The sequence below is a fragment of the Sceloporus occidentalis genome, unplaced genomic scaffold, assembly GCF_023333645.1.
Source record: "Sceloporus occidentalis isolate IW3139 unplaced genomic scaffold, rSceOcc1.0.p SCAF_3, whole genome shotgun sequence".
Lineage (NCBI taxonomy): Eukaryota > Metazoa > Chordata > Lepidosauria > Squamata > Phrynosomatidae > Sceloporus > Sceloporus occidentalis.
In genome coordinates this window covers 72606012-72624761 of record NW_028316983.1, presented here as the reverse complement: position 1 = coordinate 72624761, position 18750 = coordinate 72606012, and the positions used below count along the sequence as shown (strand labels likewise).

General features: G+C 39.9%; 1 protein-coding gene across 1 annotated transcript in view; it reads right to left on the bottom strand.

Annotated features, from left to right (window-relative positions):
* Positions 1-1091: 1091 nt before the first annotated feature.
* The window catches only part of LOC149316201 (uncharacterized), a 30170-nt gene continuing 12511 nt past the window's right edge, over positions 1092-18750 (bottom strand). Inside the window, exons 2-5 of the mRNA XM_089518634.1 lie at positions 9863-10264; positions 5702-5995; positions 5012-5178; positions 1092-2833 (exon numbers count right to left, since the gene is read on the bottom strand). Coding sequence (XP_089374760.1) covers positions 2789-2833; positions 5012-5178; positions 5702-5995; positions 9863-10264 — 908 coding nt within the window. The 3' untranslated portion in view covers positions 1092-2788. The remainder of the gene's footprint in view (positions 2834-5011; positions 5179-5701; positions 5996-9862; positions 10265-18750) is intronic.

The following is an 18750-nucleotide window of genomic DNA, read 5'->3' as shown; positions in this document are numbered from 1 at the left end:
GCAATAATTTGGGCTTTGTGCAGACAAGACACAAAGTTGTTACTGTAAGACAGTGATTCCCAAAGTGGAAGGTATGCCACCCTGGGGGCAGTGGAAAGATCCAAGGGGGCAATGAGTGGGAAAGGGGGCAGCAGGGAGGCCTTCAGTCAAAATATTGGTGCATAAGAAAGACAAGGGGAACCAATGGCCTTTAGAATCATGGTAGGGAATGAGTTGCATGAGATCTGTTTTCAGGGCCCCTTAAAACCACAACACAGCTTTACTGATCACTTTGTGTGATGGTATCCTGCTCTTCACCTGCTCATGCGAGCTCACTTGCTTAGCTGCATCTTTTGCTAGTAGTGGCAGTTAAGAAACTCTCATGAGGCTTGGGCACAGGACATCACTTGTGTGGCTTGAACTAGTGCCATTTTGGAACAGACTGACTGACCGGAGTGAGGAGTTACAGCATGGCGTGGGCTAGGAGGAGAAGCAGTTGCAAAAAAAAAAAAAAGAGCTTTCAAATTTGGGAACCTGCTTAAGCTTTTTGAGCTTTGCAGGGACTCGGCTGGCAATTTGGAGCTGTACTGTTGCTCCTGCTTTTTTTTTCTTCAGACAGGCTTAGAGAAAAGGTAACATAAGAAACAATATTTGTTTCTGTGTGTGTGTGTGTGTGTGTGTAACACTTGAAGCTGTGTGGAGAATACATATCTCTGGGGAAGGAGGAAGAGGAATATCTGGGGTCGATTCTTGGACAGAGTCCTTCTTGGAGCAGCTCCTGTAACTGGAACCTCTACTTTTCCCCATCCACACCAGCCTCCAGTCCAGAGCATGTGCCCTCTGAACCCCCCCCCCCCTACACACACATCAGCTGTGCCTCTCTCTGTCCTAACTATGAAGGATAGAGTCCTTCCTTACCAGGGGAAAACTGCACCTGGTCACTATAGGAGCAGCAACCAAGCAGCTGGCTAAGCAGTGACAGAGTGGCCTCATGGCACTATTCACACACAAAGCCTTCCTTCTCTACCTGTTTTTCCTCCCCCTTACATACCTTACTGCACTGGCCCCCAGTTTACTTGGACTACCACCTTTTTTCTTCTTGAGTTACAACTTTAGTGCCTCACCATGTTTATATATATTAGGTTTACATATATTCACTAAGCAGCAACCAAGAGGCCTCTTGCCTATGCTAGCTTTGCAGTAAAGGCCAACTTGGGTGAGAGGCTCTTGGTCACTGCTCCCTTTGCACTTGGTCCGCTGGGAACAGCAACTGAGCAGCTGGTAAGCAGTGACTGAGAATCCTCTCACCCATGCCAGCCTTTTAGCAAAGCCCTCTTGGTCAGTATTTACCAGTTGCTCAGTTGCTGTTCCCAGGGGACCAAGTGCAAAGGGAGCAGTGACCAAGAGGCTTCTCAACCATGTTATCCTTTACTGCATAGGCAAGAGGCTTCTCAGTCACTGCTCAGCCAATCGGTCAGTTCCCCAAGGTGATTTAATGCAAAAGGAGTAATGACTGAGATTGGTTGTTTGTAATTTGCAGTACAGTATACCTAATATCAAAAAATAAGCATGGTGAGGCAGTAAAGTTGTCTCTCAAGAGGAAAAAGGGTGGTAGCCCAAATAAATTGGGGGCCAGTGCGATAAAGTATGTAAGGGGGAGGAAAAACAGGTGGAGAATGAAAGCTTTGTGTGAATAGTGCCAGGGGCAGGTAACTGTAAAGATCCATTCTAAGACTCTTCTTACTACCCAGAACTGTGCAAGTGCCAAGCTAGATAGCAAGTAAGCAGCAGGGACATCTAGATCCCTTTTCTAGTGGCAAAGATACAGAGTTCTAAAACAGAGCCGCTTTGCTTGGGCTGGGGGTTAAAACACTACTTGACAGGCCTGGACCTGGGCTTGTATACTTAAGGACTGGATATGGAATAATTAGTGGGCATCTCATGTGCTTTGGCTTAGTGCTTAACACAACAGCACAATTTGCTAGGGAAACGCAGAATAAACTGCTTCTTTAAGCCAGTGTTGTTCAAATCACAGCTACCTTTCACTTCACTGTGAACTCTGTGTAACAGTGTTAAGAGGAAGTGCTTCAAGAATAGTCAAACTGTCCAACATGTCACTAAATACCATTTGCTAGACTACAGCCAGGAGATGATGATTGTCTTCAATCCCTGTTTGAGTGTTTCAGAGGCATCTGGCTGACTACTGTGAAAGATGCTAGATTAAATGGACCTTTGGTCTGATCAGAAGGGCTCTTATGGGAAGAATCATTTTCCATTTTCCTGCCTTTTCCTTTGAAACCTCTTTGGCTCCTGTGGATTAAAAGTCAAAATAGAAGTGCAGTTAAAACAAAATTAAGTTCAAGAAAGGAACCAACAATGTTTCTAAGTTATAGTTTGTTAGATGTCTAGTCACAAACTAATACTCGCAATGGGCTGGCTTGCTTCACTTTCTTCTTGTGTAAGAGTCCTGAAATGCAGCTGCTTGAAATCCAGTCAAGATCTCCCTTGGCATTAATGAATTAGTTCAGTCACCTGATGGGAGCCTGTGAAAATTTTTCACAGAGCTGTTTGCCTCCAAGCACAGAAAGTACAAAGGTAACAGGGAGAGGTCAGGTTGGCTTCAGTTCTCAAAAATATGACTAAAAAGTTCTCCTTGTGGCATAGTTTGCTGGCTCGCAAGTTGCAAGTCATATACAAATCAGCACAGCAGCTTGCAAATCTTGGAGGGGAGTCTCTTCCCAGTTGAGATCCTTTGCCACATTTGGGCCTCTTTTGATTTAGAAGAATACAAAAATGGTGTTCAAGTTGCTTAGTAGCTGTAGAGAGAGAGAGGTGTATCCTCCATCATGTCATCCTGTGAGCAAAGAGAGGACACTGTTAATGTTAAATAAATTCAGTGCAGGACTACAGGAACAGTAGGGAGAGGAACAACAGGCAGCAAAACACACATTTGCTCAGTCTCTGTGTTTTATTCTTGAACTGGGTGTAGATTCATGCCTCCACCTGACATTGTTTGGTGCTGAACACTGGCACATTACTATTATAAGCTTTATTGGTGGTAAATGATGCAGCATGTGGTATAAAACAATGCAGCATTCCAGCCCTTTTGCTGATGGGGTCCAGCATCCCTTCATAGCCAGTGGTAAAACTGGACCACTAAACAGCTAACTGCCCAGAATATCCCTGGCCAGCAATCCAATTCATCTTGGTTGGCTAGAAGGATGACCTCTTGGCTGTGTTGCATGCCCTTCTGTCACCAAATGAGGTCAGTAGAAAATGACTTTATATAGTGCAGTTTATATAGTGCAGAAGTAAACAAAGAAAATCAGAATGTGCATATGTGACCCATCTCCACCTCATTAGCTATGAGAACTGTGCAAGCTAGTTAGTAACAAATTAAAATTCATTCCCTCAGTTCCTTCCCAGCCTTCATGAATCCCACCGTGGGAGAAAGGCAGGATATAAATTTTGTAAATAAAATAAATAAATAAATTCATGCCTTTTTCCAGCTTCAAACTTCCAAGCTAATGCAAAAAGGTGCCAGACAAAGTTACTAATACTGAATAACCCTTACTGAGAGTATGACCTGGATCAAGTCAGCCTCAGAAGAGGCAAGGACAACCCCCCTCTGAACAAATTCTGCCAAGAAATCCCTGTGATAGGGTTTCCTTAAGGTTGACATAATTTAGAAATGACTTGAAGGCACACAACAACAACAACAAACTCTGCTGGACAGCTGTGAATGTTTGGCCATGGCCCTAACAACGACTCTAAAACTATCTGCATGGTGGTAGAGCACAAACTCACTACATCATGCCACGCCCTGATTCTATGGCCTATTGTTCAGCCACCCCCAAACTAACTTGAAGTCTTAACAATATCAAAGAATCACCATTTTTGAAAGAGATGGATGCCCTTAGATGAGTTGAGTAGATTCTATAGTGCAAGTGCATCAAGCTCATGCCCAGGTGTTCTTGCTGAAGAGAACATCCATATCTAGAAAGCTCATTATGTTTGAACTGGTGATCTAAAATATGTAGTTCCCATTGGTGCTAATTTATGGTTCTAATTTCCAATTGTGGTGGAAATATTCCTTGTTGAAATAAAAAACTATAGAAAGATGGAGTCACCTTTGTCAGCCAGAGAGATGGTTTTTGAAATAAAGGCTTGGAGTTTAGAAAAACTAGAGCAAAGGAATAAGGAGTGCATCTTGACCTGGATGGAAGCTGGCACCAGTAAAAAGACATAACATAAACTACTGAGATAAGGACACATAGTTGACATTCAGAAGCAAGGTTAGGAGGAAAGCCACTGAATTCCTACAGGAGGGGGTAAGGAGTGATGATGCAGTTTTAATGTATGCATGTATTTCTGTTCTGATTGTAAGAATTCTGTATGTTTAAATTGTAATTAGCCAATCAGGTGTATTGAAGAAGCTTCTTTGTCTTGAATAATATAAAAAGAGCCATTTTGTCTTGTTCGGGGTCTCAGCTTTTGGAACTTGAATTCCACTGAGTTCATTGTTTTCCTTTGTCGACAATTGGAAATAAACTTATGGATTTTCAATTACTAGGTCCTCTTGCCAATCCTACTGCTCTGCCAATCCTAGAAATTTAAGTTTCCTGAAATTTCTGTTACACAATCTTTTCTAACTCAGATAGCAATATATAGACTGGGTGACCCACGTGGACACTCTACCTTTTCCCACATACACCAACTGGAAAAGGGTATCATGGGAATCACAAGAGGTTTCTGTCATCCACATCAAACCCTTCACAAATCCTGTTTGGAATACCCTCCAAGTTAAGACTGATTAGCAATATGGATCTCACCTCCTGTTTGCCAATACCTTCTGATCATGACATTTGCACAATGCCTTTTAAACAAAAACCTCCCTACATTGCAGAGCAGGGTTCTTAAGAATTATGCAGAGCAAAGCACCATGCTTCAAACAGGGGAAAGAACTTGAACACTAGATATAGGTGTTTGCGAAGAGGTTCAACCAATCAGATCTGCTTGCAAGCATTTTTACCATGGGCAAATCCTGAAGTCGTCGAAACTGTAAACGACCACTGTGCTGACGATACCGCAAGAAACCCATAAGAGCCACAATCCCTACTGTAACAGTGAAGATGAAGATGACAGCAATCACCAATGGATCCTCCCCTACCGGGGCAGGTTCCAGCACACTGGGCAGATCTGTAAGGAAGAAATTGCGAGATGCTACAATGCAGATTATGACCATGGATCTACCACCCACTTCAAATATGCATGCATCTATCATCAACTTTATACAAAGTTGCTCTACACATCTGGTGAGCCTCCAGATGATGTTGGATTAAAACTACAAGTTGCACTTCCCATTATAGCCAGTGATGAGAAAAGATGGAACTTGTAGCCCAAAACATCTGGAGGAGCCATAGTTGCCCCCATCTGTTCTACACCGGGTCAGATTATTGGTGCACTGGCTCAGGCTGATAGCAATTCTAAAAGGGTTCAGACATAGGTCTTTCTTAGTTCCTCCTGAAGATGCCAAGGACTAAACTTTCAACCCTCTTCTCCATGAAAGTATTAATTCTACAGCACGCCCACCCCCTGCCGCCAACTTGCTCAGACACAGGAATATGTCCATATAATTACTTATCTGATATCCCCTCTATCTATCTAGTCCATAGCCTACTCTGTCATTCTTGTTGGCTGACACAAGATAAAGTAATTTTACCTTCACCATCATCTCCCATATCAGATACAGCCGCCTTTTGTACATGTTTAACTGGTTGCTCTGTTTCTACTGGTGTGACACTGTGGGTTATCCGTGTGGAGGAGCCACTACCAGGTGTTAATGTGATGGTGGTGGTTGGAACTGTGAGCACTCTTCTATCAGCAGCAGTTGAAGCTGATGTGGATTTGATAGTGTTTTCATCATGGTCTCTCACTGGTGTGATTTCCTGTCTCCTTGTTGTAGGTCCCAAGGTGCTGATTGTTGAAGATGCCACCTGGGGAGCAGCTGTTGGTCCTGCAAAGACACATCCAAAAGTAAACCAAAACAGTAAAAGGCTGGTTCCCTTGAGCTAAAGGAAAAAATGAGCAGAGTCCAGCATGGCCACATTTTCGTCTACTGCTAATATAGCTCTATCACATAAAAAGAATAGGCTCCATAATCAGCAGTATACCAAACAGATACACACTATTGGTCAAGACCTTCGGGTGCTCACTAACTATAGCCATTGTCTGGTTATGATAGTAATGATTCCATGATATATTTACTCATATGCATTCTTTACATATGCTTTCCTGTTTCTTTATGTAATGGAACTTGGATATGTTATTCAAACTGTAGGATGTGAGCTTTTTGATTTATACAGATTGAAAATCTCAGGATGAGAATCACCTGGGATAAGCCCTGGCTGCTTTTCACTCACGCATCACCAGAAAGGGGGGTGCAAATGAAACCTTAGGAACCCTCTCTTTATTTCGAAGTAGCCTTTAATTTCATGAAACAGGCCATTGCTCAGTGGTCAGACATCTCTCTTATCAGCTGATTCAAGATGGGAGACAAACTAGCAAAGTTTATTCCGGTGGACCAAACAGGTTCACATGCAAGCTTTATTGTACTGTGCACTGTGGTGTCTCTTGGAACACTAGATCATCAGCAATCAATTGTCTGCTCACACACATCAGGGACATGGGTGCTGTCAAAATCAATATACGCATCAATATGTGCTTTACATCATTAGTTTCCAGTTCATCAGACATAGTTTTTTAAAATCTCCCCTGGGTTCCCTGAGTGAAGGTATCCTGAAATGATCAGGATTGACAAAAATAATCAAAGACAGATCTAACAATTCTACTCCTCCAGACACATAAACTGCCAGTATATAATGTTCCCTGCAGACCACAAGCAACTCAGAAGCACAAGCTTGCTGTGACAGTCTCATCCTTTAAAGCCAGCAAGTGAATATGAAATCTAACTTTCCCCATTTTGGTGAGTTAGAGAATGGCTCTAATATAATGAGGCTAGATACTGCCTCATTAAAATATTGCTTTTAATTCTTAATTCTACCCAGAAGACAGGATTTTTCTCATGCATGCCATCCCTTTGGTCTTGAGTTTATAGTCAGTTCTTTCTTTTAAAAATGCCTAAGGTTTTTACACTGAAGTTAGAGTCAGTATCTTTTAAGCCTCCCACAAATTATTGGACAAAAGTTCAAGAGCAATTCTTACTGTTGCAGTTCTGTATGCAATGGATTGTGTACAGGGCCATGTGAAGGGGTGTTCTCCTTATCTATCCCATCATTACCACCAATGGGAGGACTTCCTCCCGTGCCAGTGCTGTGGCCATCAAATGCAGGGACCTCCTATATGTCCTTGTGGTCCCTGTGTGAGACTTTATTCATCTTGTATCCTTACCAGACACAACCACCCTTGATTAATTGCTGCCATCACAGACATCATATATCTGAACTTAAGCTTTAAAATATCTATTATGCAGTGTTTTTGGGAGACAAAAGTGTATAATACAAAAACAATGGTTTATTAAACAGAAATTGAACATAACATCACAGATTACTTATTTAATACATCTTAAATTCTGATTCACACTCACACCTCTCACTCATAATGATCCTGATTCTAAATAATCTCTGTCTCCAACATGGTGTAGTGGTTTGAGCATTGGACTATGACTCTGGAGAGCAGGGTTTCAATCCCTGCTCAGCCATGAAATCACACTGGATGACTTTGGGCAAGTCACAGTTTCTCAGCCAGACAGGATGGCAATGGCAATCCCCCTTTTGAAGCAACTTACCAAGAAACCCCTGTGATACGTTCACCTTAGGGATGCCAGAAGTCATAAATGACTTGAAGGCAAACAACACACACACACACAAACAACTCTCCTAACATTTCTAATTCCAAAATCTAACTCTGACATACTCCTAATCCTAACCTCAACAGACCCAACTGTCTATATTAGCCCTTTCAAAATCCCTTGACATTCAGCCAACCACCACTCATTCTCAGCATTACATTCTCTCACCCCCTCCCAACACATCCTTACTTTATTATATCTGCTATATCTTGTATACACACTCATATTACATTAATTAAAATAACAACAACACATATACCCCTCACCACCCAAAAAGGTCAATAATACCACAGGCCAGACAGAAAAATAATTTCCCTTTTGTTCACCAAAGGTCCAATCGTATATACAGTGAATATCCTTGGCTTCTATTGCAACTAATAGAAACAGAACAATGTTCCCTATGACAATTCTCCCTCTTTGAGATGGCACGGCATCCACATTAGGATTTATTTACTTCCCATTCATTTACTGGTCAGTTTTGTCTTAAGCATCACCAAGTATTATTTTATAATTTTGCTAAAATGATAATAGCAGTTGGGGGGGGGATTGCTGAGCTCCTCTACTTGTCACTGATTTGCAAGAGGTCAACTGCAAATCCATTAAAAGTAAATGTCAAAGTCCACAAATGGGAGCAGAATGAATAAACAAGCCTATTGTCTGGCTTTGAATTATAATAATTTTATTTTTTTGAATAGCTTCTCTTTGAATACATAACAGAATAAAGCAAATGCTTAGGAGCTGCATGGTGGCTGTTCCCAAGCTGTTGAATTCTTTTCCAAAGGAGTTTAGGCTGGCCCCTTCTATACTGTACTCTCTTTCTACAGGCAGGGATTTATTGAAACAGAAATCTGAAGATTAACTAGATATGGAAAAGCGTCCTTTAATGGAGGGATCCTGTACTTTTATTTGTATTATTATTTTTAATGCTTTCATATTTATGTTTGAAATTAGAGGTGTTTTAATAGGATAGCTCATTTATTTATATCTTAGTGTTTTTATTATTGGGTTTTTGGCTTACTTTGTTTTTAATCTGTACTGTAAGCTGCTTTGGGTCCCACACCAGGAGAAATGATTAATTAATGGTGAAGCATACTATTTAATAAATAAAATAAGTAGTATGTACCTAGGGCTGCCATAATTGTCCACTTTTACCAGGGACAAAATGTAGGACAAATTCAAGACCAAACTGTAGGGCAACTGCAGGACAAAACTCAGCTCAAAATGTAGGACATTTAAGGTCCACCATTTTTCTTCAATGTCCTACATTTTGGGCTGAGTTTTGTCCTGCAGTTGTCCTACAGTTTGGTCTTGAATTTGTTCCACATTTTGTCCCTGGTAAAAGTGGACAATTATGGCAACCCTATATGTACCACCATTAACTGCCTTTTCATCTCCATTTTGTATTCAGTAATAAGACTGTCAAGGTGCCTTGATGTTCATGGGGCTAAACAAAAATGTATTCATTTATTTATTCAATTTATATCCCACCTTTCTTCCTGTCCAGGAGCCATGGAAGCTTGCAACATAGATTAAGACAAAGTACTGCTAAAACCATTAAAAAAACAATCCTATTAAAACCATTAATTTAAAACATATAAAACATAGTCATGGTAATAAAAGTACTACACATCCCATTAAAAGACCCTTCTGGAACAACCAGTAAACAGCCAATGTCCTATGCCTGGTGGTGAAAAGACAGCAGAGGGAGAGGCCAACTGAGCCTTCCATGGAACGTCATTCCACAGCCTGGGAGCAGCCACTGAGAAGGCTTCCTCCTGAGTCCTCACCAATATGCCTGTGATGCCAGTGAGATCGTGATAAAATCCTTATCTGAAGACGTTAACATTTCAGAAGGCTTATATGGGGAGATACAATCTTCAGATAGCACAAGGTTAGATCCAAGAATCTTTTCAGTTTTTTCTGCATAACAGGACTAGTGGGAATCCTGTCTATTCATGTTGCCCAACTGAACTCTATCCCCTAGGAAATCATTTAACAATCACCTATTCTTACCTTGCATCTCTGATTGAGAGACCGCTGTAGCTGTGAAGTTAGGGCTGGAAGTATCCCAAGTTGTGATATTGGTGGATTTGGTATCATTCAGAATAGACTGGTTGGCTTCCACTAGTTTTGAAGTTGGAGTAGGAAGCGAAGGAATGCCACTGCTAATATTGGTGACCCGGTCTGTAATCCGGGATGTTCTGGTGTTTAAGGAACTAAGTGTGGTGGGAACCAAATGTTCAGGTGGAGCTGAGCTGCTGGTATTGTCATGTGAAGTTACTGTGATATTGCTGTCCTCCGCACTGATAACAGTTGGTCCATTTGTCCAAGAGCTGTGGTTGCCAACCTCATTGTGGGGAAGTGTGAAGTGTGACACACTGCTGGGTGGAACTGATGACAAATTCTGTCCCTCTCCTAGTGCAGAATAGAGGAAAAATAGAGGGAGATTAGCATCACTGGCATCATTGTAACATATGTTTTTGCCTAGAAGATCAACTGCTTCTAACATGAGAAAATAAGAGTGAAAGGAGCAGACTGCATGGGACAAATTCATTGTGAAAAGCCGAGCAAAGTGAGGAGGGTAGCTCTCCTTAGACACATTTTCTAGTCATAATATAGCCATTATGTCTCCTGTAGAATGGAAGTAACCTTCTTCATACTTCAGCACACACACATATATGTACACACCTACTTTGACAAACCAAGTTTTGGGATTTCATTCTGCAGCCAAAGGGAACATTGTGTACAACTGGTGATGGTCATTGCTGGACATAGAATTGAGGGATGGGGAATCAGTAGATTTACCACACAATTGATCTGAAGGAGTGCTGTCTCCCTTGAGATCCATTTTCTGGGGTGCTCCATTTGTTCTTGTAAAATATAAAACAAAGAGGTAAATGCATAAACATACTACAGTAAGCTATGGCTGAAATTCTAGATTACTCCTAAGAGTCCTGAGACTGTGATATAGTCTTCATCATGTCCAAGTTTTATTCAAAAATATAAGAGTATGGATCTCCGTCTGGGAGAAAGATGGGATATAAGTGCAATCAATGTCCTTCTGCCAGAAGGGATCATCGATATTGACAGTGAAATATTTTTCCTTTCATAGTCAAAACGGCATCATCTAAAACAGAAAGCAATCATCAGACATGTTTGGTGTGGGGAGCCAGGTTTGCAGACATACAACAAAATTTAAAACCCAAATATGAAAGAAGGAGATTCAAATATTGGTCAGTGAAGACTGAGCATGCCCAGTGAGCACAGAATGCTGAATTACTATTGCAATGATGAGAGATGGGGCATTCTAGCAGAAGCCATGGGTGGTGTGTGGCATCCTTAACTTAAATATTCCTTCCTGCAGCATTTTTCTGCAATGAGCCATTATTGTCAAACAGGGATACGTGAAAATGAAGAGCCGAAAGCTGGGGATCTACCAACGCTGTTGGCTGGTATTCCAGAAATCATCCAGCAAAGGACCCCAGTGGCTGGAAAAGTACCCGGATGAGAAGTCAGGGTAGTAGTGGTGGTGGTATCCTGCCTTACAAGGCAGCTTGCAATTTCAAAAAAAGAACAATACAGCTAAAATGCTACATGCTGTGTGTAAAAAACTCCAGGTCATGTGCCAAATGGAATCCCACTTGACAATAAAGATCCATTGGGAACAGCAGCAAATAGGTTCTCATTCCACTAAAAGCTACCCACTTACTGATAGATATACAAGGTGAAACTGTGTAACAGCCAAGATGAAGCTGTCTTAGGTTTTGAAGTGAAGAAGGCAATGCATAATATGGGACCTATGAGTTGTTCAGCAATTTGTCTAACCATTGGGGTGACAGGCCCACCTTTTCTGTCTCACTAGTAGCACGACCACTAAAGATGGAGCAAAGGAAAAGTGTGATGACAGAGGAACAAGCACAGACAATATCAGGCTGGAAAGGAGAAGATCTGGCACATAAGTTGCTCATTAACTTGTACCTCATCAGAACCCTCAGTTTCTGCTCCTGTTTGGTTTGTTAAGGGTAAATGAAAAGTGTTTTAGTCATTTTGACAGCTGCTTTTTAATGCTACCCATAAGCTATAGCCTTGTTTAGAGGTAAGCCCTTGTTATTACTTGCTGAGCCAAAATATGGCCAAATTGGCTTCTTGCCTGTCCCAAAGAGTGTTCAAAATCCAAAAAGATCCAACAATGGCAGAAATAATGATGTGAAAGAAGAAGAAGGCAGACAGAATTTGCTCACATAGTAAAGAGAGAACTAAAATTAAACTCTTATTCCCCATCTAGTGTGACAAACCACACAATTATGGTTCCTCAATAAGCTTTTTACTCGTTATATTTTAGTCTTTGGTTTCTGCTGGGACAGCTGCTTATAGTAGACTTGCAATTATTCCTTTATTGCAGAAAGAAAATACGTAAGATGGGTTAGCATCTTCATCCAGACAAAACAACAACACACACGCACTGCTTGGGACAAGCAAAATGTTTGCCCTACTTTTGAGTTTTCTTTCTGCAACAAATGTTTTCTTAAACGTAAAGCATGGGAGAGGGATGGAAAGGATACTCTATGGCCATCCTGATGTGGACACTGGGTACCTTCTTGAGACAAGAAATAACCTCTCTCTCTCTCTCTCTCTCTCTCTCACACACACACACACACACACACACACACACACGCCTTGATACCTTAGCCAATGTGCTTTGATACCGTAGTCAATTCTGTCTTCCTACAACAGCTAGGACAATAGTGATATTGGGTGGCCAACGTCTTGATGGTTGTGTCTGGCAGGTTTCTACTGTATACCCTTTAAAAAGATATCTAACAAAAGTTTCACCTATTAAGTAGTCAACCAAAGACCCAACCAAACTTTAACCTTAATTATTTTCCCAAGGATCTATAGAACTTTTCATATTGTTGGAGTTTCCTGATTTGGGCAAATTTCTATGGCTGTTAGCTTTGCTATATAGGGGGTTTTGTTCTGCTGATGTTCATGCTATACTTAGATGTGATGGTTTTATCTTTATGTAACAGTCTTGTCATTATTGGACAGCATATAAAGATAATAAATAAAGCAACTGAAAGCAGAACAAATCCTGCCCGTTTACAATCTTGTTAATCCTACACACACTAGCTCAGGTTTCAGCAAATCCCACTGAATTAGTGCATGAGAAATAATGAGTGCTTTTCACTGTATGGCCAGAAACTAGTTTGCTCCTTTTTTTTTTTTGTTTGCAAAATGCACCTAATATATCCATGTGAGACATTTCAATGGTAGTTACCTCTGGGCAAAACACACAGAAGCACATTTTCCTTCACAGTGAACAATCTTCAATTTATTAATTTTTTACCAATATTTACAATGGATGCTGGGTTGTTGAACAATTCACACTGGAGATCAGCAAGAGCAAGTTTTCACAGCTCTGCCTTGTTAAGAGAGTAAGAAGATAAATTTACCCACCGAAAACCAAACCTAAGAGCCTAGGCTAGATGTGATTCTGGGGCACAGACTAGCTGTGGCCTGGGCTCATAATACAACTGAGAAAAAATAAAGGGAAAAAAGGAGAGATGGGAGGCAGTTTGCAAGCAAATTTAAGTAGAGAAGCCTTCCCCGAATTAGCATGTAACAGCCACTTGAGAAAATAACATTAACCCTCAGTAACTACACTGGGTATTTTAAAGCCTAACTTTATCAATTGTTTGATAACTTTAAAAATTATTCTTATATTTATACTTTGATTAATTATTTTGTATAGTTTTAATCTGTATTGTTTTAAATATATTGTTAGCCACTTTAAGCCCCATTATTGAGAGAAAGATGCAATAAATAAATAAATAAATAAGCCCCTCAAGATAAGATCAGTTGTATCTTGGGGATGACAAAAATTAAAACAAAGTCCCTAGAAAAAAACAAAACATGCACACCAGCAATCCTGGCAGAGAATGAAGCAGGTAAGCTGACTGTTGTTTCATCATATCCATTCTTAAAATTTTAGTTGACCTTTTCAAAGCAAGTTTGAAATAACAGTAGTACCAGAAACGATGCTAAGCAAATTGGAAGCAATTGATGCAAAACTCCTTATCCCATCCCTTCCCCAGCACTCTTTGTTAATTTGTACACCATCTTGCCTGATGAAAAGTGCTAGAGGAGAAGAATGCTTGCTTGATATTTTGGGATCTGTGAGCTGGAGTAATATGGTTGAGTTCTAATATGGGATTTTCCTATGGCCAAAACATTTTCTTTATTAGAAGCCAAAAGTGGTTGGAGGGCCACTGAGAGGCATTCCTCACAAAACTCCGTATTTCTATTCAGGGAACCTAGTCACTTTCTCCAGCTGGCTCCTGCAACTAAACATTTCATTCCCTCATGCCAGCCCTGTCTTATGCTGGAGTTGGAGGATGTTATAAATACCAAAAATTTATGTCAAGAGTAAAGCAAGCAAAATTAGCAACACACACATTTAATCACAGTTGTAGAATGTGAAGAGATTCACGTTTTCTTTGTAGCTAGAGAACAAACAAACAAAAAGATTTTCTGTAGCTCTTTGTCTAACTCGCTCTTTCTGGGCTGATCAATGTGAGCTGAATAGGTTGCTGATCCAGAGCCTGAAAACTAGGACGCAGCTGGTTAGTGCAATATGCAGCAGAGCCCAGCCTCTTGGGAAAGGTCTGCTCCTCCTGCCAAGTGTAACTAATAATTATGAGATAAATTAAACCTCAGCAGCAGTAATAAAAAAGCATACAAGAAAAACAGTACTGTAGAGGCCACAGACAATAAGCCTTTTTCATGCTATGTCCACATTCACACCCAGAATCTCCTGGTTCTAGCTGCCTTTTGCTTCCTCTCTCCTTTACTATTCTGGGAGTTCTATGTGCTTCTAGGGAGGATGTGTGAAGGCAGCAGAGTACACAGCTTGGCAAAGGACTTCACTAAACTTTACAAAAACACAGGGCTGCCACTCAAAACAGCAGCCATGTGCCAAATCCCACCTAGTAATCTCTGATATTTAACTTTGAACTTTGATTATGATGATATAAATCAACTTATTGACTGCTTATTGTATACTCAGAGCAGTATAAAAATAAAAACAAAACAAGCATCACAATAAAAACAAACTAAACTTTAAAAATAATTACTAGACAAGATCTCAGACATGAGGCTACCAACATATGAATCACAATAGTAAAGCTATCCTGGTTCTACAAAAAGTTTAATTGACAAACCAGCCAAAGTTGGTAACATACACTCCTCACCAAAAGCCTATATTTAAAACATGTTGATTCTTCACAACATAATTTCCAGGATGAATTCAGCTCATCATGACCACCTCTGCTGGTCAGTGAAGTGGTGTGGTGCAAGACTAGGAAATGTAGATTATTACAATACCAGGATGTGGGGTATCTTGAACTAGAATCTAGCTGTCCGAAGATGATACAGGATGGAGTAGTGAGATCTGACAAAGTATGGCCCTTTTTAGAGGGAGCATTGGGTTTCTTCTAACATTTAATTTCACCCTGCTGAGACACCTAGTATTTTTAGAACTTGATGCCACTGTTTGACGCACTGTTTCTAGGTCATAAGCTGCAATTAGTTTTCTTTTCCTGCAGGAATGAGAGAGCACAAGATCTTATGCTAGAAAAGTAACAGTACAGGGGTAAAATCTGAATGAAAACTGATCCCTCAAAGCCTCCTTCATTATGCCATAGCATTGTTCTTAAGCCAATATTTCTTTTTTTAAAGATTTGTATTAATTAATATTCTTAATATATACAATACATATCATATTTCTATATATGAATATATCCCTACATTCTATTATATTCTATTACATTTTAACAAGTTATTTTATATTTCCCCTCTGTGCCCCCCTTCCCCGGAGCCATTTCCATCCTTATATTCCATCCAGAATTTCAGTTCATATTGTGGAGGTAATCTTCCATCTTCTTTTCTCAATGCTTTCTCAATAAATTATTTCCGAATCCCGTCAAAGTCATTTCTTTTCTATAGTCCTTTTTTTCTTTCAATTTACATGTCAATTAATCACTAATTTCCAAACCTCTTTATACCAATTCTCCACTTCTACATTTATTTTCATTTTCCAACACCTTGCTATTATTAATCTCGCTGCTGTAAGCAAACTTGTTACCAAATCTTTTTCTTCTTTTTCTCCATTTCTCTAAGTTATATAATGATAACAAAGCTATACTCGGTCTTCTATCTATTTTTATATTCATAACATTTTCTATTTCTAATATAACTTTTCCCCAAAAATTTTGTACATATTGACATTGCCACCACATATGAATATGTGACCCTACTTCTTGACAGCATCTCCAACAATTTTTTGAATTATTCTTATCAATATTATGTAGTCTCACTCGAGTCAAATACCATTTCCAAATCAGTTTATAATAATTTTCTTTTATCCGAACTGATATGTTCCCAAATTCTATCCCATTCCTTATCATTTTTTTACATCCCAATTCTTCTTCCCATATTCCCTCCAAAATATTTTATTTTATTTTCCCTCCTTTATTCTCCATCAACATTTTAGATTTACTAGTGATTCCTTTTATATTCTTGTTTTCTTCCATTTCTCTTCCTTTCTGAATTATTTGTTCAAATTGTGTGTACTTTTTCTTTTCTACATTCCTTTTCCTCCAGTTTTTAATCCATTGTTCTATTTGCATATAATAAAACCATGAAATTTTTGTCCCCATAAGTTTTTCTTTTATGTTTCCTTTCTCTACTCTTACATCTATCCAATTTTCTAGTCTGTCTATTTTCCTTTCCTTTAATTCCTTATCTAACAATCCTCTCAATTTTGGGGGAATTTCTTTTTCATTATTATTGATGCTATTAGCCAATATTTCAAGTGAAAAAAGATTCTCTCAGTATGATTTCTGAGAGACAGACAACTGGTACCAATGAAACTGGCCATTTTTGTCTTACTGGAGAGCCTGGAAAACTCAAGTTTTACAAGAAGGCAAAATGTGACACCCATTGGGTCCTTCTTTGCACTCGTAATTAAGACGTAGTAGTCAAAGGATAAAGCAAGACAGAAACTAATCGTAGAAATATTTATTCATGCAGACCTGTAAAACAATTATCTTTAGCCTAGAACATGGATAGGCAAAGTACAGACCTCTACCTGTTGTTGAGATTAGTTATTAGTTATGGTTGCAAAATCTGCTGGGTGTTGCTTGGACAGCATACAATTCCCACCAATGGCCTAGAGCATCTATTCAACTGCAAGCCACTATCAAGATAAATAAGTGTGTTAGTGAGCCACACTTTTGAATCAGTAGATGCCAAATTTTAACAGAGTAATCTCTATACCTATCACTGCTAACTTGGTTCAGATTTAGCAGTACTTGATTCATAGTTTAGCACTACATGAATTACAAAGTTTTGGCTTGTGTGTTCTTCCTTCTCTCCTACCTTCTATACACCAAAAGAAGGAGTTCAGAAGTTTTCATTCACAATGTTAAACACACCACAGTTCTGGGCTTAGGACATAATGGGCAACAAAGTGTGGTTTGTTTAGATTCAGAGATTGAGCCTCCAATTTGCTTACAGGTGGAGAAAGGGAGTGGCTGAGAAGTGGATAAATTTGGGACTCAATGTAATGTCTTTTTGTACCAAGGAACCATGTTTTCCTGTTGTGTCTGAATAGGGCCTAAATAATTTGTACAAGGCAGAGTACAAGTAGTAAAGTACTGATAGATCCAAAAAGTCTTTTCCTCTTTGCTGGCTACTGTCACACACATAATCAATAAATGAAAGCAGTCCGATCAGAGCTGCTGGTCAAACACTTTCTTTCCAGAATAGCCCAATATGACTCATTTCACTTTACCCCAGAAGATGCTGCATGCTAAAGCCTTTCTCAGATAGATCTTAGGCCACTGAAGGACTGTATGTTATCTCTTCCTCTCTTTAAAATATGTAACAGTTGTTGCAGAAAGGATTACAAAGCAGACACAAGCAGTGAACACATGTTCAGTAGGCAAGCCCAGACAGAGGACTGTTTGTCAGTGATGAACTTGAAACTAGGAACTGAAATTAGGGCTGCAGCGTCTAGTCTTTTAACTGAATTGATTAGACTGAGAGGAGACCTATAACAAATGTTAAAAGTCCCTGACAAATAAAATTTTAAATGAGATGCTCATGTAGCTGCTAATTACATGGGCTCAGGCCCGGCTGTATTTTGAAAGGCTTGCGTGACTGGTGAACCAGCCCATGGATCTTCTAAGCCATCAAACAGAGAATTGGTCAGAAGTGGGGTGGTGGATGGAGCATTTCAAGTAAATTGAGCATTCTGAAATACAATTTTAGCACCCAAAGAAACGGGACAGGCAAAATTACCAAGAAAATAAGAATACAGTCGCCCCTATTAACTCACGGATCTGGGATCTGCACCCTTGAATATCTGCGGAGGGACAACCTCCACTATTTCCAATGATGTTTGCGCTCGGCACGTGCGCCCCATTCAGACCTAGGAGGCTTGAATATGAACAAGCCTCCATTTTCACAGGAGAGGTCTGGAATGGATCCCCTGCAAAAATGGATGGCCAACTGTATAGCAAATAAGAAAATTCAAGACATTAATGATTTTCAGCGTCTCACTCTCTGCAATGCTAGCAATTTGGAGACTGAAAGTTTCATGGTGGGGAATCTTATTTGGGGAGCAACTCATTCTGTGACACACACATGCCATAGCTACATCCTTGGGACTGCTATGGATGGTGGAGCAAGGGTAAATGTCTTGCAGAATATGCAAAGTTACTCTTTTAAAAAATGGCACACAATAACCTGCTAAAGCTACCCATAACTGAAGATGATACTCTAAGTACCAATCTACTACTGGTTGGTTAAGAACAGTTTCAGCATTTTATCAAGTAACT